At 35.0% G+C, this 26,361-nt stretch overlaps 1 protein-coding gene and 1 long non-coding RNA gene across 3 annotated transcripts; one reads left to right on the top strand and one right to left on the bottom strand.

Moving 5' to 3' along the window:
• Window positions 1–9,750: 9,750 nt before the first annotated feature.
• On the bottom strand, window positions 9,751–25,361 carry LOC149534785 (disease resistance protein L6-like). Of its 2 annotated transcripts, XM_089803146.1 has the most exons (7): window positions 24,497–25,361; window positions 24,274–24,360; window positions 23,074–24,157; window positions 22,679–22,951; window positions 21,687–22,568; window positions 21,440–21,604; window positions 9,751–10,677 (listed from the first exon to the last, which is right to left on the bottom strand). In XM_089803146.1, exons 1-7 carry the CDS (start codon window positions 24,958–24,960, stop codon window positions 10,672–10,674), a joined length of 2,961 nt encoding a protein of 986 aa, XP_089659272.1. In that variant the 5' UTR covers window positions 24,961–25,361; the 3' UTR covers window positions 9,751–10,671. The 2 variants fall into 2 exon arrangements, with proteins under 2 accessions (XP_089659272.1, XP_089659271.1); XM_089803145.1 differs by lacking the exon at window positions 9,751–10,677 and having other exon boundaries at window positions 21,047–21,604.
• LOC149534786 (uncharacterized) lies at window positions 10,322–20,666 on the top strand. Its single transcript, XR_016356690.1, has 2 exons — window positions 10,322–10,452; window positions 17,328–20,666. It is a non-coding gene; the product is annotated as an uncharacterized LOC149534786 (long non-coding RNA).
• Window positions 25,362–26,361: the final 1,000 nt, after the last annotated feature.

Here is a 26,361-nt window from a genome sequence, read left to right on the forward strand (position 1 = left end):
TGGGCCTATTTTTCAAAAGGGACTACAACAAAAAATCTCATCTACCATAGCATACAAAACCTAAAAAAAGTGCGCTTAATTGATCCTTTTAATAAATTCTCAAATCTCGAATTCATTTTTTTTCACTGTATACAACCCTTGATTGATTCTTCTAAGAAATTCTTAATTATCCATTTATTTTTCGCTGTTTACAACAATGTTCAGAAAGGGGAAAAACTAGGGGTGCCAGGGATGAAATGTATAGGCAAATAGCAGGATTCCTCATGTCTCTAGATGTGTTCTTCTCTTGGAAGAAGGGTCCCCAATTTGATGATCAATAATCTGATGAGAACTCAATCAATCAAATGAGCTCTCAGTTTTGCATATATTACATTCAAATTGTTCCAGTTTAATTTTTGCAAGATTCCTTGCAAAGTAATCACTAGTAAGAGTAAAAAACAACTCCAACACATAAGACTAAGTTTTTAGGGCTCATTGGTAAAAGTGTGGATTCCATTGATATCTATAATGAAAAGATCAAAGATTTAATTGGAAATTTGCATACAAAACAAAGTTTTCTTTAGCAAAGAAGTAGAGTGGTGTTGCTTATGTAATATTTGATAATAGGCCTACAACTGCAAATGCCACATTGGTTGTTTGTTCATAAATTATAGTGAGTTTGTTTAGGGAAAAATGTAGTTTATGTTAATGTGTTCCAAACAATTGTATTCTACATAATTCCAATTGTATCTGCTTTTACAACTCGTCATGAATTAAAGAAGCTTCTACCCATTTTGAAATGGGTCATGAATTTAAAATGCACTTAAGAGCATTCTTGAAACCGATTTGCCTCAATGTGCATTAATTCCCTTCTTGGCTTTTGCAACTGGTAATGCTTTGATGCTCTCTAAGGTGGTTGTGTAAGAAAATATTATCCAATTCATATTAATTGGAAAATTGATCGTATTCAATTTGTAGTGGGAGCTTCACTCAAAATTATGTATAGGGGCAACTGCAAAAAAAATATTAAAAGTTGACAACAATGAAGGACAAAGAACACACATTTCCCATTGGAGGCATTTGACATTCAAATAAGTGGATAAATTCTTTAAGACTAGATAAATTACATTTTGGGCAATAAAAACAAAATTATGTTGGCAACATAGGTAGTCTTGGAAAATATATTTTAAAAATGTTAAAGTTGATGCATTTCTTTATCTAGAGCTTTATTGTACATAGCTTCGCTCGTCAAAAAGCATATGTTGTGTTTTCTATTTTGATATTAGTTTTTAGCTTACTTGATGAAACATAGAGTGAGTACTTAACACCTTTCTTAGGTAAACAATTATTAAAACTGAAATTAAAAGTTAAGATTGTAAATAATTTAAGTTATAATTTTTTTATTATTAAGAAGTTGAAATCTTATAATATTTTAAAAATAAATTAAAGTTTGAATTTATTTATTAAATTGGTTAAAATTTGATATTAATTTAAAATTAAAATTTTATTTCTATAGTTTAATAGTTGTTTTCAACATCTGATTTCCTAAACATGTCTATTTTCTAAATAATTTTGAAAAATGTAAACGTTCATTTTTCTATAATTTTTTCCTTTTTACTATTTAAAAAAAATCTTGTGAATAAATAATATATTTAATCTAGAAGTTAAAATTGAAATTTAGTCTCTATTTTCTAGTTAAATCTATGAACAAATGCTCAAGAGTTAGAGAAATAATTTGAGTGAAATGCACATTCTTGAAAATCAATTGCCCCATTAATTAGTTATCATTTGACATGTACGTCAACCATGTAATTTTTTGGAAGTAGAAATTAAATATGGACAACTAGTGATTTATTCTATTAAATTTCTATAAGCCATTTTGATGCAATTTATGAGAATGACATCTATTAATTGGAACAAACAAGTTATATGTGATATCAAATCATATCAACAATAAAAAAGAGTTATTTGCAACAACCCATTAGTTTTTTTTCTTTAAAAAATGATTATTTTATCTTCTTTTTTCCTTTTAATTTAAATATTTTATTAATTTTGTTTGACGAGCACGTTGTCCACATAGAGTCCCACAAATTTGGCAAGCTAGGTGCAAAATAGTTTTAGATGAAGATAACTTTCACATTTTGTGTTAACCATAATTTCAACGCTGATATATAAATACAATAAATATAACAATGCCATACAGATCAAATGAAACATCTATAAATGCAAAATCTAATTTGCTCAACTTTTGTGCATTTGATATATATATATATATATATATATATATATATATATATATATATATATATATATATATATATATATATATATATATATATATATATATATATATATATATATATAAACTTAGTAACCAAAGTTATGGAAAACCTAGCTTGAGAGTGATTCAAAATTTAGGTAAGAGGATGGATGTTTTTTTCCCTTACAACCACCTCAATTCTAGGACAATGGAAAAGTAACATATGCTCAAACTAATAGAAAGAAGAAGAAAAATGATGCCTTGTCTTAGTTTTTACATATGAATCACCAATACCATAAGGCAGGGACTCAAGCTCTCCCAGAACTCTTGTTTTATAAATTTAATGTTTTTGTTTGGAATAGAAATCATTGAGGTCATTGTTTATCATTAGTGCTTCAAAGCTTAGATTTTATAAATCAATTATAATGTGCTATAGCCGAATTTCTAATTGATTTGCACTTATTTGTTTATTTAAGTGAATAGAAAAATTGGAAAAAAATTACAAGATATAATTGCATTGGTAATTAAAACGTTATATTATTGTCCATTTAATATTTCATATATTTTTAACATTTAATTTGTGATTTTATAAAGTAACATTACAATGTTACAATTCTTAGAATGTGATTTATAATATGGTTTAAAAACGAATAAATTGATTGATAAAATTATATCTATAAGAAAAAAAAAAAAATTAATTTTTTTTAAAATATATATATATAAACACTTAAAATTGTACCTTTTTTATGAAATAGAATAATATATAACTTAATAATATATAAATATTAGTCAACTAACTTTCTACTCTATATTTTTTTAGATATATTTATTATTATTAGATCTATTGTATTGCAAATTAACTAATATAATATGGCATGTTAAAAAGTAAAATATAAATTTTAAAAAGGTATTTTAAGGTAATTAAAAATAATATTTCAAAAAGTATTTTGAAATGTGAAAAAATAAGATATAAAATTTAGTATAATTTTAAGTTCCAAGATATAATTAGATAAGTTCAAATCTACCAAAAACTTGCCACCTAGGTCCTAAATTCCTATTATGAGAGCCATAACCAAAACCAACCACTCTCAACCCATTTCAGTATTTAAAAAACGTTAAAAAAAAAATCTATATCAAAAAACTTTTAAAATATTTAATGCATCAATATTTAGAATTTAATTTCCACAAGAAGTAAGAGAAATAGCCAAAATCTTACCACATCGAACAAAAGATGTACCTATTATCATTGTTTGTAAGAAGGATCAACATGGAACAAGTTATAATTTTAGAGTCAATAAAGAGAGGGTATACAAAGCACTTCAATTTAAAATAAAACATGATAAGCTCTATGGAGATGTTCTAATTGATGAAAATGCACTTAGTGAACTTATATCCAATTTAGATGACAACATTTTTTATCAACTAAACTCAGTTGATATGGAATTTGATTCAGATGCAAAAGAATATGTAGTTGTGGGTCCAATAATGGAGATGGATCAAGCAAATATTATTAATCATACTACATCAATGGCCTCCAAACCACCAAATGCACAAAGAGAGATGGAACTAATTCATGCATGGATAGATAACCCAAATGTAGATCCTAGATCACTAATTGATTGACCGAAAATTAGAGCATCTCCAATGAATGAGTATGTCACAAAAGGATTACTTGATACAACTTTTCTAACACTATTTCCAAATGGACAATGTGATTGAATCAAACCAATATTGAGGAGAGTTCATCTTCATGAGTTTGTTAACCATTTATTTTGATATAGAGATCATCACTTTAGATGACACCCATGATTTGGGCATTATATGATGAATATGATCATGCAACATCATGCACAAAATTCATCTATAGTATTTGTCAAAAAGAGCTTGCAAGATATGTTGATCACAATCAATGAGTTATGAGAACATATAGAAAACATCCCTCACTCACATCTAGCTTGTCATTTGATGCATTTTGTACAACTCTAAGGGGTACAAGGTCTTATTGGGCAAAATTTCAAGCTAAACTAAGTGCTCTCTTCCATCAAATTGGAATGCCAACAATTTTTTCTACTTTGAGTGCAACTGATATGTATTAACCTGACTTACATGCATTAATGTCAGGAACAGAACCATCTCATCCACAAGAACCACAAAAATGGTGATGACAAAATATTATTGACTACCCACATATTGTTGCATATTATATGCATCTACGATATACAATGTTTCAAAAGGAAATACTATAAAAATGAATGAAAGTAAAAGATTTTTGGTCAAGATATGAATGGCAACATAGAGGATCACCACATTTGCATGGATTCATATGGTTAGAGGGAGCACCTAACATAGACAACCTTAATTGGATAAATCATGATGAAATACAAATTGGTCAAAAATATTTTGATTTTATCATACATGCACGTAATCCAAGGGGAGATCCACATCAATGAAACATACATGTATAATACCAATTCTTACTTCTATAGTATTCAACATATATTATGCTTATTTCTTATTTTACTTAATGAAATGTGTTGTATCTTAAATAATAGGTCCTACAAAATTTTACAAAACATCCATGCCTTCAAAATACACAGCTAAACCAAGTAGACTTCGAACCCGATTATGAAGAATTGCTCAATTGTGTTGAATGCCATACAATATGTAAAGAGGGCGCTTGCCTTTGTAAAAAAAGAGGAAAAATGGTTTGTAGGTAAGATATTTATATAGATTCATATGTTTTTTTTCTAATAAATTAGAAAAAATGTATAAACTAATAGTTTGCTTTATATTTTTAAGTACAATGCACCATGCCCATTACATCTGGATGGATCAAGACTGTTTGAAGATCCAACAACATGAGACAAAATATATGAACTAGTGAGAATTGATGATCAAGTAAACACACATAATCGTACCATGCTTTAGTTATGGAGAGAAAATGTAGATTGGCAACCCGTTCTTTGAAGACATGTTGTAATGAATTATATTGCAAAGTATGCAACAAAAGCAAAAAAGAGTTCATAGAGGTATCATCAAATGTTGGTACAACTTGCAAATATTGAAAATCTAGATGAAGCATCATCAAAGGAATATAGGAGACTACTAACTAAAACCTTGATTAAAAGAGACATTGGTGCACAAGAAACATGTCATATGTTATTGGAGTTTCCATTAGGAGAAAGTAGCAGAGTATTTGCTACATTAAATGTTTCAAGAGAAGTGTTCAAGCCATTGATAAAGAATGAAGAAAATGAAGATGAAGCTCACCTAAAACATTTCATTGAAGGATATAAAGATAGATCATATGCAATGGAAAGTGTCGCACTAATAGGTACAACTAGATCTTGGACTTATAACTCTAGAAGAAAAAGAGATAATAAATGACAAGCAAGGACTATGACAACTATTGTGAGAGTGTTTCCAAGATTTATAAATATGCCTTCATGAAATTGAGAAAAATGGGCCGATTTTTGTTGGTCTGAGTTATCATTGTATAAGTAATTTCATAATATACAAAGAGATATTGGAGTAGATGATACTAAAATTATAATCCATGGTGTGTGGATCAAAGGACTATTGAGAATGTGGCGTGTGGATCGAAGGACTATTGAGAATGAATATGAAAATCATGATGATTTTCAAGATGACAATGAATTACCAAATAATCAAATATAATTGGACACAAGTGAGAGATAATATCAAGACTACATCGTGGACAGATGATGGATCTAACAGAAATAGATAAGTTGGGCAGAAGAGATGTCGATAGACAAAATCCACGGAGTGTAGAACATCAAGGAGAAGAATACACAAATAAAGCAATACATTTTATCAATGCTATGAAAGAAAATTATTTACTAATAATTGAAGATATGATGATGAGTATATCATATGAAAATTTAGGTGCTAAGCAAAAAAAAATCACTTGATATTATTATGACACATAATCAAGGTGAAAATGTCAAGCCATCATGTATGATAGTTCAAGGAACAATTGGAATAGGGAAATCATTTCTAATTCAAGCCATTCGTCAAGCACTTTATGATGCATCAACACCACAATGTTCTCCCCTATTATTATTAGCACCAACTAGAATTGCAACTTTTAACATTGGCACATCAATAATTCATTCAACTTTAAGAATTCCTCTCACAATTATTTCTAACTTACAAGCACAAGGCTCACGACTTTACAAGAAGAAATTCAACATATCAGGTACACGTTAATTGATGAAATGAGTTTTATTGGACAAAATTTGTTACAAATATAGTTTCTAGATTATGTCAAGCTTTTCCAAAAAATTCAAACATGAGTTTTGGAGGAAATTCGATTATTTTAATAGGAGATTTAGGACAACTACCTCTTGTTAGTGACAAAACACCTTATGATAGTAATGTTCATGCAAAGTTATTATGGGAAGGATTTAAGATTGTTGTTACTTTGGATAAAGTATTCAAACAAGAAGGTGAAAGTGAAGACCAACATAGGTTTCTCCAATTACTCACTAATATAAGAGATACAACTCCAACTATAGATGATTGGAAATTGTTAATGACAAGGACATATGTTCCATTTCCCTAAAATGCTAAGGAGGAATGTGATAATAATATTCATCTATTTACAACAAATGATAATGTGAATAACCATAATGGAAATAAATTATATTCACTAAAAAAACTAGTCCCCCACAACATTACATCAAAAGAAGGTAGTACTAATCCAAGGGGAGGTCAAAATTATGAACTAGATGTTGAATTATTACTTTCTAAGGATGCAAGGGTCATGTTAACCTTGAATTTATGGATTGAAGCAGGGCTTGTCTGTCATGTCCCCAATTTTCTGGTGACAGTTCGATTTAATTAATTTAATTAATCTGGTTGTCCAAGGACGACTAATTAATTATTTTAATTAAATAAATAATATTAAAAGATAACCTTGTATTTAATAAAGTGACTTGGAAAATATTTAATAAAGTCACTTGAGGGATAAGATCAAAAATGTTCTAGAAGTCTCTGGAGAGGATGGAGGGAAAAGAATAAATAGGCACCCCGGGGCTCCATTCGAATAAGGCAGTTGATTATCTCTCTTTGATTTTCAGATTTGTGATTCAATCACAGGTGCATTGTGGAACCTAGGGTTTTCGCAATTGTCACAGTTGGCCATTGAGAACGATAACTCTCAATTGGTATGCGATTTTGAGGGTGTGAAATATCATCCGAATTATTGCAGATTGGAGGTGACGCTGCAGTCATTTCATCGGGGCAGAATCTGTGGCCAAGGGCCAACGTGGAAGGAATATTGTGTGAATTATTTGTAGAATAGAGATAGCTGCAATATAGGACCGCCTTTGTTCGTTGTCAACCAAGATTGAGATCCATCCGTATCAGCAACGATTGGAGATATATAAATTGCATAAGCATTTAAAGTTCAAAGAACAGAAGACTTCTTATCAGCAAGCATTCCTGTTTAATGTTGGAATCAAAGTCTGGACTGAAGCCATCTTTCCAGCCAGCTTTTTCATTAGAGGGCGAACCTGGACTGTAGGCAAGTTGCAAAGATCAGTTATGGTGGGGTCCCTATGAACAACGATTGCATTAATCTGCAGGGCATCTTCGTCATTGGAGGCAAAATCAAAAGGTGAAATCGCAAGTACCGGCAACCACCATCTGAACCATTACAAAGGGCATTCATGCGTGCGGATTTTACACACCGTTGACGGTATTGCGTTTGGGAATCCGTCAGTAATCCACTACTGTGTAGTGGGAATCCGTCAGCAACACAAATCCATCACCTTCGACTGCGGGTAGCTTCTATTTTTGCAGGAAACAAGTTTGCAATCAGATCAAGGGCAGAGTTGAAAAGAGTAAAGGACATCTTCTGCAATAAGAATAGGTCGAGAATCGAAGAGCGATACTTCCAATGGTGAAGCACTCCTGAACACTTATTGAAATACAGTGTTCCCGAGATTGGGCCACCAAGGATTATGAATTAATGAAACAACGGGCCTGATTTAATTGAGCAGATTTAAGATCGATGCCAAGCAAATGTGGATGTAACCAGCCCGAGTCCCATCGGAAGGCGTCCATAATTGTTATCACTGGCGTAGGCAACAGACAGAGGCACGCTCCAAAGATATCACCATAGGCGCAATGTTTTGATTTGAATAGATCAATCACACACAGTCTGAGCGCTGGTAAGAAGGACACGGGATCACCAACTGAAGGGAGCCGAGGCTAGGGCATAAACAATACCAGGTTCTTGATGTTATTCATTTCAATTGGATCATTATATTCAAATTTGTAATAGATCCGTTCTTGAAAAAGATTCTCTTGAATACTGTTGGCACTACCATTGTCACATTGCAGTCAGCTCATTTGGTGAATTATTTGAGACATTACACTCTTAATCTTTTACTAGTTGCCTGTTTGTTTCGACAATTTCATAGTACAATGTTGGGATTTAGTGACCTTTATAGCTAGGGTCATTTCATTGTCAATGGAGCTTTAGGACACATTCATAATATCATATACAAACCTAGAAATGCCTCATCAAATCCACCAACATATGTTATGGTTGAATTTGATAATTACTCTAGAATGCCATTTGAAGATGAATCTCCAAAATTAACTCCCATTTCTCTAGTACAAAGGGGACACACATGTCAATTGCCTTTACGTTTGGCTTGGGCATTAACTATCCATAAATCACAAGGATTAACACTTTCCAAGACAACAATCAACATTGGACCAAGGAGAAAGGGTGTGACTAACATTTGTTGCTATATTACGATTTAAGTCTTTGGATGGACTTAAAATTTCACCACCATTTTGTTATGATCATTATGAAAAGATAAAGACATGGAAACAACTTGTGAAAAGGAAAGTTGAGGAAGAAAGACTCAAATATTTGGAAAGAGAATAATTATATGCAATGTATATACTATATTTCAATATCTATAAAACATAATGAATATGACAAGCATCATGCTTTTAAAATCATATTTCAAATTAAAAAATTTAATAGATATAAGGTTTACATGTTGTGCCGCAGATGCGAGTAGCTTAGATATCTTTATACATCTATCTAAAACCCACTGAGAGATATCAATCTCGAGGCCCCTATTTCAATAAATAGTTAGTAAGAATAGATAGGCACCCGAGGTTGATATCTCTCAGTGTGTTTTAGATAGATGTATAAAGATATCTAAGCTAGTTTAAAATATTTTTAGCGATTAATTATTTTGAACGATTTTAGTAATATTCTCTAGTTAATCTAAATAACATAAACAAAAAGGTAAGAGCTTACAACACAACGATAAATTGTAAGCCTTTTATCTTGGAGATCATGGATTTGAATGTATTTGTATTTAACAAACAATAATAACAATTAATCATGACTTCAACCTCTTACCCATAAAAATAAAATAAAAATTAATCTTTAAATTTTACTCTTAACTTTACTTTCTAATAATTTATTTATCAAATAAATTATCTTCTAAAGACCAAAATCAGGAAATCAATTCAAATTGCTTATAATGAATTTTGGAACTCTATCTCTAACTAAAAAACAAATAATAGGGAGGCGAGAACTCTAACCAGAGCTGAAGTTGTAGGGCAGTGAACATTTGAAAGAGAGACCCATTCCTAACATAAGGTATAGATGTATTTATGTGGTGAACACATTTTCTAAATGCCATATAGAGGATGTATTAACAAAAACATAAAACACGGAAACGTCTAGCGTCTCTTTTTTTGGGTTGATAGTCTCGTGGAACTCATTAAAATCCTTCATTCATTCACTATCACTTGATTATATGCATTTTTAATATTCCAGCACCCACTTCTATGTAATGATCTATTGCATATTGAAGGATAATGTGAATAATTGCAGCCGGAATAGTTTCACGCAGCACGCCGGATCTCTGCTTCGTGGCCTCGGTTTCCCGCCTTCGGTTTCTGTATGACACAGACCTGCTTACAGGGGACGAGGGATTGAGCTATCGACGATGGACAAAGAGCTGCTTCCCCACGAGCGGCCAGGAGTCTCCCGTTTAGACCTGATTTATCCGCACCGCCAGCGGAATTACCACCATGGGGTTAAGAAGAAAGTATCCGTCATACTCTGATATAAAATCCCCAACTGTGGTTGTCGCCATAAGGGATCACTCTTCTTCTAGAGCTTGAACGAGTGTGTCGGTAGTGCGCAATTGGTAAATTCCGTTCCTTGATACTCATTTCCTTCTCTAGGGTTTTCTGTATCAATGTGAATACAATATCAAACAGAAGCTTGCTTCTGCTGCTAGCCTCCTCTTTAATCACTTCGCACCTGACATTTACAATCCGCAAAGCTGTCTCGGGCAATTTCACCTCGTTTTTTGGCTTGGGAAGGTTTTCCGTTACCCATAGTCTTGAGCGCCAGAGTCTACTTCTCATTGCTGTATGTCAAAACAAGAACAACAACAAAATAAATGTTAGCGTTTTATTAACTAGAACAAGTATTACATTCCGCACTCAAGATTCTCATAGGTATAAATGTGATCGACTTGAAAGGCAAAACAAAACGCGTGATTTAGAATAATGTTGGTTACTGCTAAATGTGGCTACAGATACATAGGCAACAGTAAACTGCTAGCCATATTGCCCCAAATGACCATATTTTAAACATATTTTCATTCAAAATTCTCCAGCTGTTTTCTATTGCAGTGGTTTGGAGGGTTGGGGCGTGTCTGTTGTTTTCACGTACTCTTCAATCTCCTCAATGGAATATGGTCTCTTGAACTGCTACAATCACAAGATAAGCACCATAAGAATTTGTTTTAAATGTTATACAAACTTTTGAGCAATGTAAAGCAGCGGGTGTATATGCCAGTTTCACAAAACCTTTGTCAGTAAGCTTTGGCCGCTTTCTTCTGCTGTAAAGAAAGCGCCCAGCAAAACCCTAACTACTCTATTTGGGTTCCTTATTTCAGCGGCCCATTTACCCCATGCCCTCTCTCTCGCTTCTCTGTAACACCCCTTCTTCTGCTCATTTGGATTTGCTCCTTTCATCTCAGGCTGCTTGTCCTCTTTTCTTCTCACTATATCGCCCTTATCATGTTTTCGACTTTCTACACACAACTCTAAAATGTTAAGGTGGTGGAGTACCAATTGCCGTACGGTGAACTACAACACAGATGTGTTTGAGGCACAGTACGGTGTAGAGAATCCACCTACATATGCGTAGGACATATGGAGTAGAGTGAATTTTGATGAGTACGGTGATTGTCATATATAGTACTTGTGTGGTGACTAAGTCATTGAAGGCATCCGTATAACCAAAGTGTTCGCGTGACCAAAGTTTCCATGTGACCGAAGGCGTTTGCGTGACTGAAGGCTTCTGTGTCACCGAAGGTGTCCACATCACTGAAGGCGTTCGCTAACTGAAGCATCCACATCATCGAAGGCGTTGAGTGACCAGAGATGTCTGATATGAAGGGAGTGATAGAATAACAGGAGGCGTTCAGGTGACCGATGCTGAAGGTAGTGATGATGCTCTCAGCTATGATGGGTGCTTTGGTTGGAAAACTGTTTTAGTTGTAATTGACGACTGGTACACCGTTCTGTAATGTAACTGTTTCTTTACTAAATTTTGCAACGAATTGCAATGTGCATAAATGGTTGCAAGATTCGTGAAGAAATGTGTGATAAAAATTAGATTAATTGAAAGGCAATTTGAGCTTGTGCAAAAACTAGAGATTTGTATAGAATTTGTTTACTATAATACAAGTTGATTGGGGGTTTTTGGGTGGTGAGTCTTTCCTTGGAAAGGGTTTCCCACGTTAAATATTGTGTTTCCTTGTCTGGTGTTTTCATACTTAATTTATCTTAACATCTTTGTTTGTGAAATTTACAATTTCTTATTGCCCTAACTATTTGGCATTCTGCAAGTGTTTTCCGCACCATTGCTTTCCTAACAAGTGGTATAAGAGCCTGACCAATTGTGTTATCCTTGTCAGTTAGGATTTGGTTTTTTCTGCCAATTTGTTTTCAGTGGGAATTTGCAAGTCTTTTGCTTGTAAATTGAGATGGCAGGTATGCTAGGAAGACTTGACATTGAAAAGTTTAATGGCACAAACTTTGAGTTAACTTAAAGTTGAAGATATGCCAGTTGATCGAGACTTGTGGATCGCTATATAGCAATAAACCTTTAGGTGTGAAGTAAGAAGATTGCGATGTGAAGCAAGAAGATTGCGATCTAGCAGATCAGAAGGCCAGAGGAATAATAAGACTGAGTCTTGCAGATTCAGTTTTATTAAACGTCCATGAAGAACCGCGCATTCCTTGTGGAAGAAGTTGGGAGACATTTATCAAGAAAAATCCTTGGTAAACAAGCTTTTTCTAAGAAAGAAATTGTACTCCCCTGAAGATGGACGAAGGAATGTTTTGGCAAATCATCTAAACTCATTCAATATGTTGATTGGATAGTTGACATTAGTTGGCGTGTCCGTTAATGAAGAAGAGCGTTGCATGTTATTGTTGTGCTCGTTGCCTGAGTCATGGGATCACTTGGTAATGGCCATCGGAAGCACGACTACCCAGTTTAAAATAGACGAAGTAGTTGCTGCAATTTTGTCAAAGATGCGAAGGAGGTCTTTTGAGGTGGCCAAAGATGCTCTCATTGTACGAGGTAGATCTAAGGACAAAAGTAAGAAGGACACGAAGTCAAAGTTTCATGAGCGATGATCCGCCACTTTTGGAAAAAGGTCCAAGGTGAAATGTTGGAACTGTGGGTAGAAAGGTCATATTTGGAAGGATTGCAAGGAGGAGAAAAAGCAGAAGAACTACACTTCTGACACTGAATCTTCTTAGAGCGACGTTGATGCCTTTGTAGCAGCCTTGGTAGTGCCTACGCCCAATGACGTATGGCTTGTGGATTCGAGAGCATCATTCCTCATGACGTCTCATAAAGAGTGGTTCGTAAAGTATGAACCGTATGATGGTGGAAAGGTGTTCCTGGCGAGTGACTCCTTGAGATTGTTGGAAGAGGAAGAGTCAGAATGCAGTTCCCTGACAGTAGAGTAAAGGGAATTGATGGAGCACTTACATATACCTAGTCTGGCTTGAAACTTACTTTCTACCAAATAGTTGAATGATATCAGAGTCCAGGTAACATTTGTCGATGGTGGTTGTAAGATGACTAGGGGTTCTACAGTTTTAGCTAAGGGTGAATACATTAGAACACTGTATAAGTTAGATGCCAAACTTGTATGTTGTAATAGCGTCTCCGTCAAGTTTGATAAATCTCATATGGCAACACATGGTGTAAATGATTTGGAAGTTAAACTTCCTGTTGAGAAAACAATGCTTTGGCATTATAGGCTTGGCCTTATTGGCAAGAAAGTTTTAAAAACTTGGTTGAGGGGTCAGTTGATTTTAACCTTGAATTTGATTTCTGTGAACATTGCATCTACGGAAAGCAAAACTGTGTTCAATTTCATTCCAGTTCTCAAAAATCTTTTGGTTTGTTAGACTATATTCACTCTGATGTATTTGGTCTTGTGGATGCTTCTTCTTTGTCTAATTCAAGATATTATGTATCGTTTATTGATGATTATTCAAGAAGAACATTCATTTATTTTTTAAGAATAATTAGAAGTGTTTAGTCGTTATAAGGAGTTTAAAAGCCTTGTTGAAAATCAAATTGGGAGAAAGATTAAAAGCTTAAGCACAGATAATGGTGGTGAGTTTTGCAATGCAGATTTTGACAAATTCTGTGTAGATTATGGCATTAAGAGACATAAGATGACACTTTATACTTTGCAACGAAATAGAGTAGCAGAAAGGATGAACTGATTGTTGATGGAGAGAGCAAGGAGCATGTTGGGAAGTTTTGGATTGGGGTAGAAGTTTTGGGACAAAGCGGTGGCTACAACGTGTTATTTGTTGGATTGTTCTCCTACGGCAACACTAGTTGACAAAACGACTATGGAAGCATGGTCTTGTAAGAAGCCTTCATTAAGACATTTGCATTTCTTTGGCTGTGAGGCTTACATTCTTATACCTCAAGTGAGTAAGTCCAAGTTGGATAACAAAGCAGTGAAATGTATCTTCATTGAGTATGACATTGGTTTGAAGGAATACAAATTATGGAACCCTCTCATTGAAAAAGTCTTGTTCAGTAGGAGCATTATCTTCCGAGAGATGAAACCTGTCTCATTAGAGCAGCTAGAGAAGACTGAAAAGAAAAAGGAAGTAGTTGAAATCCCTTTAGTTTCCAGAAGGGAGGTATTTTAGACTCCAAATGAACCCGATAATGCGGATCCAAAATTGCCTGAGAATGAGGATGGGGAGAATTTGAGCAATCATACAAGTGAAGAAGAACATGATTGGGAGTCCTATGTTGAACCTTAGAAAGCTTCACCACAGGAAGTGAGGAGATCTACTTGGGAGAGTCGACAACCTGATAGGTATGGCTATTCACCGGAGAGGTTTAATTATTCCACGTTGAATGTTAATTGTGCCTATGCTTTTCTTATGGATGTTGATGAGCCTAGGTCTGTAAAATAAATAGTCAATATGCTAGATTCATATTCCTAGTTGGAAGGAATGAAGGATGAGATGAAGTCCTTGGAAAAGAATGGAACGTGGGATCTTGTACCCTTGCCTAAAGGTAGAAAGCCCGTGGGTTGTAAGTGGGTACTTAAGAAGAAGTAAATCCATATGACATCATTGATAAGTACAAGGTGGGATTGGTTGCAAAGCGGTATTCTTAGAAAGAAGGGATTGATTATAGAGAAATATTTTGTCTTGTAGCCAAGCTAACATCCATCAAATTTCTGTTGTCACTTGCAACGACACATGACTTTGAAATTGAGCAGATGGATGTGACAACAACGTTTCTTCATGGTGAACTTGAAGAAGAGATATACATGTCCTAACCAGAGTACTTTGCAGAAAAAGGTAAAGAGCATCTAGTATGTAAGTTGAAGAAGTCTCTTTATGGTTTGAAATAGTAACCCATAATGTGGTATCAAAAGTATGATACATATGTTTTGTCTTTGGATTTTGTGGGATCTAAATTTGATCATTGTGTGTACTATAAAGTTGAAGGTGATTGGATACTTATTATTGGTCTATATGTAGATGATATGTTATTTATAGGCAGTAGTAAGGGGATGATTTCAGAGTTAAAATCTCAATTGTCCTTGAAATTTGAAACGAAAGATTTAGGACCAACAAAATTTATTTTGGGGATGAAAATCAGAAGGGATAGGGTTGGCAGAAAGCTTTGGCCCATTACTAATGTTCTAGAGCGATTTAATATGACTAATTGCAAGCAACAAGTTGTTCCAGTGTTAAATGGAACGAAGCTCTTGGTTACTGACAATCCAAAATCTCTAGAAGAGGTTGAAGACATGAAGCGGGCACCTTATGCAAATGTTGTTGGAAGCCTCATGTACGCAATGGTTAGTATGAGACTAGACATTGCCCAAGTAGTGGGAGTATTGAGTCGGTTTATGGTAAATCCGGGCAAGCCACATTGGGATGTTGTGAAGAGAGATCTGAGATATCTGAAGGGTACGTTACAATATGCATTGTGCTATCAAGGTAACTCAGTAGGATCAAACAGATTGGTTAGCATTCAAAGCTAGATGCTGATTGGGTTGGAGACATTGGCAAAAGGAGATCCACCAGTGGATATGTATTCATGATGAATGGTGGTGCTATTAGTTGGATGAGCAAACAAAAAAGTTTAGTTGCATTGTCAACAACTGAGGCAGAGTACATGGCATCTACTCGTGCATGTTAGGAAGCAGTTGGTTTAAGCGCTTGTGTTATGATGTTGGCTATGATGCAGAAAGGTTTACAATTCTCTGTGATAGTCAGAGTGCAATATGTTTGGCAAAGAATCCTACTTTCCATGCTAGAACAAAGCACATTGATGTACAATATCATTTTGTACGTGACATGGTAGAAGATGGGAAGGTAAATTTAGAAAAGGTTGCCACTCGAGAATGTTGTAGATGCATTAGCAAAGCTAGTGAACACAACTAAGTTCAAATGGTGCACAAGCTCCATGGGGCTTAAAGTCCTTGGCTCTTGTTAGCCATGTTGAGTATCTTGGTACTCTGTCAAGTGGGAGATTGTTAAGGTAACGGATTACTAGTGGCCGTATGATGAATTACAATATATATGTGTTTGAGGCACCGTACGGTGTAGTGAATCCACCTACATGTGTGTACGACATATAGAGTGAAGTGAATTTTGACAAGTATGGTGACTACCATGTACAGTACTTGTGTGGTGATGGAGTGACTGAAGGCGTCCGTGTGACCAAAGTGTCTAGATCACCGAAGGCATCTGCGTCACCGAAGTGTCCGCATCACCAAAAGCGTTTGTGTCACCGAAGTGTCCGCATCATCAAAGGAGTTTGCATGACCGAAGTGTCCAAGTGACTGGAGACGTCTGCTACTGAAGGGAGTGACATGATGACTGGAGGCATCCAAGTGAACGATGCTAAAGGTAGTGATAATGCTCTCAGCTATGATGGGTGCTTCGGCTGGAAAATTGTTTCCATTGTGACTGACGACTGGTAGACCATAATGTAACCATTTCTTTACTGCATTCTGCAACAAATTGCAGTATGCACAAATGGCTGCAAGATTCGTGCAAAATGTGTGATAAAAATCAGGTTGATTGAAAGGCAATCTGAGCTTGTGAAAAAACCAGAGATTTGTATATAATTTGTTTATTGTAATACAAGTTGTTCAGGGGTTTTTGGGTGGTGGGTTTTTTCCCAGAAAGGATTTCCCATGTTAAATATTGTGTTTCTCTGTCTGGTGTTTTCATGCTTCATTTATCTGAAAATCTTTGTTTGTGAAATTTACAATTGCTTATTGTCCTGACAATTTGGCATTCGTTTTTCGTACTGTTGCTTTCCTAACGTAAAACACCAGAAATAAAAGCATTACAATTGGAAAAACATCTTCCATATTTATAGAAATTGACTGCACATAATAACATCTTTTAAGTCTATTAAATTTGTTTGCCGGATAGTTAACTTAGTTTTGTATGTTTTGTGAATTATTTTTGGGACTCTCATAAGTGCGACCAGATTATCAGAAACGCTGCTATCTTCTCAAAGAGAAATTTTGAGCTCCTGTAGATTGCGTCTCAGCTGGAAGAGGTGAGACTTTGCACCCATTTTCCATCGATATTATTGATTATCTTTTTGATTTTTTCACTGGGAGGAGAAACTTTGCTGATTTTTTATGTTTAACACATAAATTATCACAATCAGATATAATTTTTCATTTTCAATAATATAAGCTTTCATTTTATTATAAGTTCTGCTCCTGTATTTCCAACATGTGCTATTTGAGCAGGGAGAACATACTTGATTTGGAATGTTTTTTGACTGTACATCTTGAAACTTTTGCTAAGCCCTCTCCTAGCATAGTCCAGCTCAGCAGAGCTGCAAAAGGATGTAGAAAGCAACAATATAATTGTGTGAATCTGAATGAAATAGATTTTGTGCGAAAGAGTTAAAGCTCAATTTGCTCAGTCAGATGCAATTTATTGTTTTTTCAGTTAACTCTTATCATTTGTTTTCATTTCTGCTCCCCTGTTCCCTACACGCTTTGCAGAACAAGTTGATTTGTCCATTGGTTGTGTTACTTGTGATTTGCTTTTCTGAAAACATATATCTAAATAGGGACTCAATAATGTCTAAAAGACATAATCCTCGATATTAATGATAAATTACCATAGAGCATACAATGATAAATTGATGGTCTGATCCTTCACATGAAGTAGAGTGAAACACTAAATAGCACCTACAAGTGATAAGTTTTCCTGTGGGCAGCCATATACCACCTTCCTCCAACTTCTTACTGGCCTGCTCTATGTTGTCCTTACCCCTGACCTCCTTGTGTGTCTTAAGTTAGCCATCTTAAACTGTTTACAGTGATACTTATTTCATGCTTGAAACTTTGTCCCGGTCATATCTTTGAATGAGAAATCAGAGTCGTAGTTTTGTGCTCAAGGGCCAATTTTATGACTGCATTTTCCAAGTCTAATAGTGGCAAGTTTTGAACACATTTTCAATGTAGCATGTCAATCATCAGTATATGTGAATAATGCACATGCTGGCAATAAACAAGATTGAATTAGAGAACTGTGACAACATAATTCCATTTATGTCAAAGCATATCAAGGAGGGCTTTGAATATCAGAGTGCTTTTAAACAATGATAGTGGCAAGTTACTTCGTAGGGTCATTCCATGACAAATAATCAAATGTTTTCATGACATACAACACCATTGTGGAAAACAGAAAATAAACATCATTATATATCATTGCCACTGGTTATGAAAATAACTACAATAAAGTAATGATGCAAACTTTTTGCATACTAACAAAGGCATGCTGCTATCTTCAGAACCTGTAGAATTCTTGACCTTTTTCTCTCAATATAGACATAAATTTTGCTATGACAGACCTAAGGAGCTTGGAGAGAACAGGGATCTTGGGGTTTCTTTTTTATTTTTGGCAAAATAAGGATGATAATAAATTAAAACCTGGAAGAAACTCTTGGTATCAACTAAATAAACTCTATGGTCTCTGGTGCCTAATGCTCTCATACCCCTCCAATCTCGGAGTCACCTTTCATTCTACGATCTACATTCATTCACCCTTATTTGACTTGTACAGATTCATAGCTCGTACTTGTAGAGAATCTCATAAGATATTGACAGTAACAAAGATAGTATAAGAAACCTGAAGCCAGTAAACTTAGAAGATTAATATACGTTTTTAGCATATATTCTACAGAATATGGACTCTTTTATGCACAGTAACTCTATATCAAATCAATTGGAGTTCTCAGCATTTTCCTATCAGTCTTTCTGACAAATATTTGTTGTGATGTGGGGATTCATTTAGAAAATTTCATTGCTACCATCATTATTATTTGATATTGATCAGATGTCATATACCCACTTATTCTTTCTTTTTGGGTTTAATCTGTTATTGGTGTGGTCATTGCAGAGTGATGCTGATCAGATATGATATACCTACTTCATTCTTTTCAGATTTGGTCCTATGTTAATATACCCAGATATTCATTCTCTTTGGCTTATCACTTAGGAAATGATAATTAAACAAGCTGGACCTAGGAAGTGATAATTATACCAGTTGAATGCATCCTTCAGGCTGAAACAGAAATCACACTCACGAACACATAATTGAATTGCAATATATTTCGTTGAAAAACACTGTTTACATTTTGATTTATGCAATCTGCCCCACCTATCGGCTATACCATTGTACCCTTCCCCATTGCAAATAGGATGTCGTAAATAATTTAGTTTACATGGACATTTGATTGGCTATTTAGAAAAGTACTGATCTTTTAAACTCATTGAAACCGCCCTTACTTTTAACGCCTTCTTTCAACGGTTTTAATTGTCTTTTACTGGTAATTCATTATCGGGCGGTAACAAATAGAAAATGGCATACTCTCTTTGCTTATTCAAGATCTTGGGAATTTTAATCTTAAAAATGAATAAAATATTAAAGACTGTATATACTGTATTGTACATTCTTTGAGATTAAGGATTTAAAGGTATGTGTTTTATAAATCTTTTTGCCTTGCCAAACATTAGTTAGACCTTCCCAGCGCATTCTTTATAGATTCCAGTATACATTTAATAGTATGACAGTAGAATTTGAGTCCTTGGAGAGAAAAGAACCACTTCATGAAGAATTATTGTTCTATCCGCATGTAATATTCTTATTACCGTGTGACTATGTGATGATAAAGTTATTTAGAAAAGTGATCATTATAGTGGAATTATAATAGAATGGAATTTTTTTTTTTAAAAAGGGGTAATTTCTTTAGAATTGGTGCGTAATGTGGAATGGACAGAGAAGGGTAAATGGTTTGTTTATTCGTCTGCAAGTAGAAGTATGATGTATAAAAGATGATTTTGTCAAAACTTATTCGTATATATTTCACTAGTATGCTTGATTAGTCGTTTCCTTTTTTCTCTGACACTATGTATTTATGATTTCTACTTAGAGTCATAGACAATATAATGTTTAGTTAGATTCACAGTTTGACCATATATTCTTCCGATCCATTAGTGTCGAGTTGCTAGGCTCCTCGTGCAAGGGTCTGTGCACTTTTCATATTAAGAAGAGCTTCAGGGAAGCTAAATACTCTTGTTGGGCAAAAAAGGAGTCTGGGCCACACTCCCATCCCAGAATTTAAAAGTGGACGTGTTATCTATAGGCTTAGGAGACAGGGATGCTGAGAGTGTGGTACCATGTCTATTATGACCTTGATGGTCTTGATTGGATGTATTATGAATTTTTATGATGTAATATGTTATTCTATTGATGTATAGATGCTCAACAAATGGTAAACATCCTTATTGCTTCAGAGTGATAATTCTACTTGGATATGCTCTTTTGAGATTATGGTCAATTTGATTTATTGTAATCTTGAAATGTATTGCATTATCTTTTATTCAACAGTTTTTGGTTGAATCATGTATGTGTAACTTGGATTAAACAGAAATTTTATCGTTGACTAGCTTTTAGAAATAGAATGACAATGTCTATGTATTCTTGGCTTTGTTTATTTTTCACTATAATTGATGATGACATTATTTGAGAAAATCAGTCTTTACAATTGAATACACAGATTTTTTTTTTTTAGTAGCACTTGAGACTAATTTATAATAAAAATGATTAAAACTACATTATACTCCAACTAATACCATTCACATCCATATATAATATACAGCACAAACATACAGATATACAATGCTTCATAATTTTCTATTGTTTACTTCAGAAATAAAATACAACAGAGAGACAGAAGTCTCTAAATTGATAATAATAATATCAACTCATAGATTTGACCTCGCAGAGAGTATGGAATAATTGTTTAAAACCTTTCACAACACTGACGCTCTCTCCAACTATTAACCACCCACCCAATGCTTCAAGATTAGAGCCAGAATACCTATACGCCCCTTCTATTGACACTTGAAGAGAGCGTCCTCCATCCCTGAGAAGGGGGGAAACTTCAGGGAAGATACTTATCACTATCCATCGTCCCTTGCTCAACTTTACGACATTACGACAGAAATCTTCGTCGAAAAATATATATGCACCTTTTAAATCAAAGGAATGGACAAGAAAACATACTATAGCTGCATGGGATAAGTTTGTCGCCCGGCAGGTTAAACTCTGACGACTTTGTGGATGATAAAATGAATCAACCACAGCAAGACCAGGAGAAGTGAATAGATTCAAAATGGACTCAACGCCAAGAAAGTACCTTCCACATATTATTGTTTCCTCTGGCCATTTCTGCAAATCAGTTGCAAAACACTTAAACAAAGTAAAATAATTTCAGAAGAACAAATTCATATTCTTTAGCAAGCTGTATTACCTTGAAATCTATACTTTTAAGACACGGTTGAAAGGCTGATATACAGTCTGCTTTTAGTTTCAGCATCTGCAGCCTCCCTGTGCTCCCCAAACTGTGAATGCCGGGTACCATCCAGTGTGTCGATACAATTAACTTCTTCAGTGACTTCAAATGTTGTAAACCATCTATTTTCTTTATTTCAGGGCAATCAATGACAAAAAACTTTTGTAAGGAAACTAATCTTGCTACGCTGGGTATCTCATACAACTCTGGACAGCTTTTAAGTTCAAGAGTGGTGAGGCTGGACAAGTTTCCCAGAGAAGTTGATAACCTCGTCAAGAATGGACAATTATCAATTATGAGCTCTTCCAATTTGCTTAGTTGACCAATGCTAGCTGGTAATTCCCTTAAGTTGCTTGTCCATACCAAATGGAGCTTTGTCACAGAAGCCTGATTTACGATACCCTGAGGCAATAGGTCTACCTTTCTGCACCATGAAGCGTCAAAAACCTTGAGGTCTGTTATGTTTTTCAGAATATCTGGCTCTAAGGTGAGCTTGAAACAAGAAAATAAACTGAGATATTCGAGCTGTGTCAGCTGTCTAAAAGACATTGGCAACGTCTCTAAACTCACACACCAACTCAAATCTAGATGCCGCAGGTTTACCAAATCCCCGAAATGGTTAGGTAGACTTGATAGGTACTGGCATCCTTGTAACTCCAGATGCTCCAGCGAGTAAAGTCCACAAAACTCTTCTGGCAAGCTCGATAGTACTATCATACCTGAAAAGATGTTCTGAATCAAGGACAGTCTTCTTAAATGCTTCAAATAGCCTATTGATCTGGGAAGACTCTGGAGGTTGTAGGCATGATCAATTAGCAGCTCTCTCAATTCTAATGGAGGCTGTGCACAACGTCCAATTTTCATTTCTATTATGTTAAAACTGGAAAAAAGACTATTAAAGAATGGAAGCATTGATTTTAGTTGAAAAATTGCAAAAGCAAGTTTCTTACATGGACATCATCCCACAATGTTTTCAAGCACTGTGGCTTGATAAATTCTAAAACTCTAACTTTCTCCAGTGAGAGCCACGATGGAATACATCCGTGCGTAAACTTAGACCATCGAAGCCACAAAAGGCCTTTTGATAGCTCCCTACATTCTTGGGTTAAATCATCATATGCAACATTAAGAAGTTGTAGTCCAGTCCTGACATTTGAAAATTTGATCAAATCCACATGCATTGGATGTCTGTGGGCAATGATCCCCCGAATCCGCATTTCTCTCTACAAGTGGAAAAAAACAACAAAATAATTCCATCGATTTAAAGAACTGAAAAACAGAGACTAGGCCAGGAAACAAGGTTTCCGTTGTATGATGAATTACTAGAGAAAAGATTTAATCTCACCTGAATGGGCATGCTCTTCCCCTCGGACCAGATTCGAGATGGTGAGTGTATCATTGCAATTTTTCTTCCCAAATCCCTGAGATGATCATGCATTCTTATATGATCTTTTTCATCCACCTCAACAAGACACTTCTTGTGAAGCCTTTCCCAACTATACAGGCCGCTCCAGCCTGATCCATCCCACACAGCAATTGCCTTACTTCTTCCTTCACCAATAAAGAAACATGCAATATCCAAGAATATTTCTTGCTCATCTTCATCAAGAGCATCATAACTTACTTGTAGCCTCTGCAAAATTTCCTGGGGCAATATCCTCCGGATCTTGTCTAGCTGAGAAACCCAGTAATCCTTGGACATTTTACCGTTAAGCTGTCCTCCAATGACCTTCAAAGACAAAGGCAACCCATTGCAAACAGCTATGCAATTTTCAACTAGATCTTCAAAGCCTATTAGTGGGCAAGGTTTACAGAAGGCATGCCAGCAGAAGAGTTGCCTGGCATGAAAAGCTTTGAGGGGTTGCATTCTGTAAATGGAATTGACTCCCCAATTTGTAAGTACGTTCCCCTCACGTGTTGTGACAATGATCAGGCTACCTGATCCGAGGCTCTCCTTTGATGGCAACAGAGCTTCCAGTTGGTCCTCGTGATCCACATCGTCCAAAACCATGAGCACGCTGAGAGATGCCAAGCTTTTTCCTAGAATTCTCTTGCCTTCATTCACGTTGTCAAATGATACAGTTTGAATACGGAGGTCGTCCAACAGCTGCTTCTGCTTGGCATGCAAACCATTTTTGGATGGGGCATCTCGCACGTTATGCACGAAACTGGAGCGGTTGAAGGAAGAGCTTTTCTTATTATAGAGCTCTGTTGCGAGAGTAGTTTTACCAGAGCCACCAAACCCAACGATCCCCACAATTTGTACTCGCTCATGCTGATTTCCAAAATGCTCTTGTCGACTTCCACTTCTTTCATAGTCTTCTACCGTTTCATCCAACCCAACTGGATGCTTGGCGACCTCCAACGGCTCTTTTTTAATCACTCTCGAAACAGAGCTCACTATGCTCTTCAACAGCATCCCTTCGTCGCTGAGCATACATTCAACAAAATCAAATACCATGAAAAAGACATGTACGGTAGAAGAATATGCCTACCATTGCAAATGATTTGTTAAATAGAAGAGGCGGGATATTTGAATTCTTACCCAGTATTGTTGTTGAGCACGTATCCAGAGAGATTTGAAACTCTTTCGAGAGCTGTTTTCCAGTCGTCCAGCATGTCTGAGGAATATCTGCGGACCGCTTAAACATCACATATTAAAATTTGATCTTACACTAAAATATTAAATAGACTAACTTTTATGATAGTATCAAATAGTCAAAATTGATTTATTTTTCCTCAGCTCAACTTTTCTCATAGCCGAATACCTGCCATTCTCTTCGTGTTTGGCAAACGCAGAAGCATAACAGCCTTTCAATTTTCGCACCCATCGGAGATCAGTAGGATCAACATGATAGAAGATAGGAAGAATCGGAGCGCCAGTTTTGATCATAAAAGATAGCTCTGCCAGACACCAAGGGGATTCTGCATACCTCTTGGAAAAAATAGCAATTTGAAGTGCCGCAGTGGACATTGCCTCTTTTATGTCTTCCGGTATGGAATCTCCCAAGTCCAGCTCTTTTTCATCTAGAAAAGCATGATACCCACAGAGATCTAGGGTGTGATAGATAACGCTGGCTATATTGCGCTTAGTATCACAACCACGGTGATTAATAAAGACATCCCATGGCCCCTTCTTCATTACTGTCGACGGGCCTGAAGATGCTTGCGGCGTAATTCCAGCAAACACATTTTCTCCCCCTCTGGAAGTGGAACACTCACCCACCTCCATCTCACCGATAAATCTGCTGGTATTATCAAGTAGAGAGCAAAACCTAATTCGCCCTCGAGCATTCAAAGCTTAAATAAAACGCTGTCATCATAAAGCACGAGGAGGAGAAATCTGCGTACAAAGAACACTGACTTCGCTTATAAATTCCACGTCTAATGAAGAGCGGAGTTGCCAGGAAAACCGGATGCAATTGCAAGGAAGTGCCAAGGGTAGCTTAACAACGTACTGAAACGGTTCCATCTTTGAAAGTAAGGAATCTTTCTGCGACATTGGAAAGCTTTTTCTCCTCCTTTTACATGAATTCTTTTGTGAAAATTTCTTTGAATTGTTTATTTCTCCAGTTAATAGCTTGTTCAGCAAGAAACTACACCTATCTATACCTATATCAAATGTTTTCTTAAAGAATCTTTCTTCAATATTGTAAAGCTTTTCCTCCTCTTTTTCACTAGTTGTTTCGCGAAAATGTCGTTGAGTATTTGGCTTTTCCAATGGATGGCTTCTTCATCAAGAAATAAATCTTTGTCCAGTAGCGAAAAGCTTTCTCTCCTCTCATATAGATTTCATTATCAAAACATTGTTGAATTTTTGTTTTTTTATAAATAACTTCTTCATCAAGAAAATACACCTACGTCAAGTGCCCCGTTCATATCTATTTGAAACAACTCATCCCATCTCTAACAAGGGGCACATGCGATAGAGTTCTTGCCTTAATGTTTTTATGGTTGACTGAAGTAGCTTTTGCAATGATCTCTATCTATTTTTTACAGATGGAAACTTATGGCTCAAGATTAGTTTTTTGTGTTTAGTGAGGAACTAATGGAAAATGTTGAAGTGTCTTTTAAATGGAAACATTCATAACATTTTTTTGTATATATACAACTAAGCTAGTGTTGATATCAAAGATGCCTATGGCCCATGGGATATAATGTTATACGAAGAGAGAGAGCTAAAAGAGAGAATGATATGTTATTATAAGGACGAGTAAAGGTAGAATAATATAGAGAGTTGAAGAGAATTTGAAAAATATTAATTATTTTATTATTTTAAGAAATATATAAAAAACAAAAAAGATTATATTATATGAATAAACTACTCATTTTTACCTATTCAATTATAAGTTGAAATATTTAATCAAAAAAAATTGTTTATTACATAAATCAAAGTACCAAAATATGTAGTAAGTTTGAGGGTTAGTATTAATGATATAATTTTTTTTTAACAAAATTGTAAAATAGTAGCTAGTAAAACATAGTGTAAACTTTAAAAAAATAATTGTTTACAATTGTCAAAAATAAACATCAATGTAAAACTATATATATATATATATATATCAATGTAAATTAATAATAAATATATTTAAAATAAGAAATATAAAACATTTAATTCTATATTTGATTAAAA

This window comes from Cupressus sempervirens, chromosome 10 (assembly GCF_028749045.1).
Source record: "Cupressus sempervirens isolate cs-2001-9-10 chromosome 10, ASM2874904v1, whole genome shotgun sequence".
Classification (NCBI taxonomy): domain Eukaryota; kingdom Viridiplantae; phylum Streptophyta; class Pinopsida; order Cupressales; family Cupressaceae; genus Cupressus; species Cupressus sempervirens.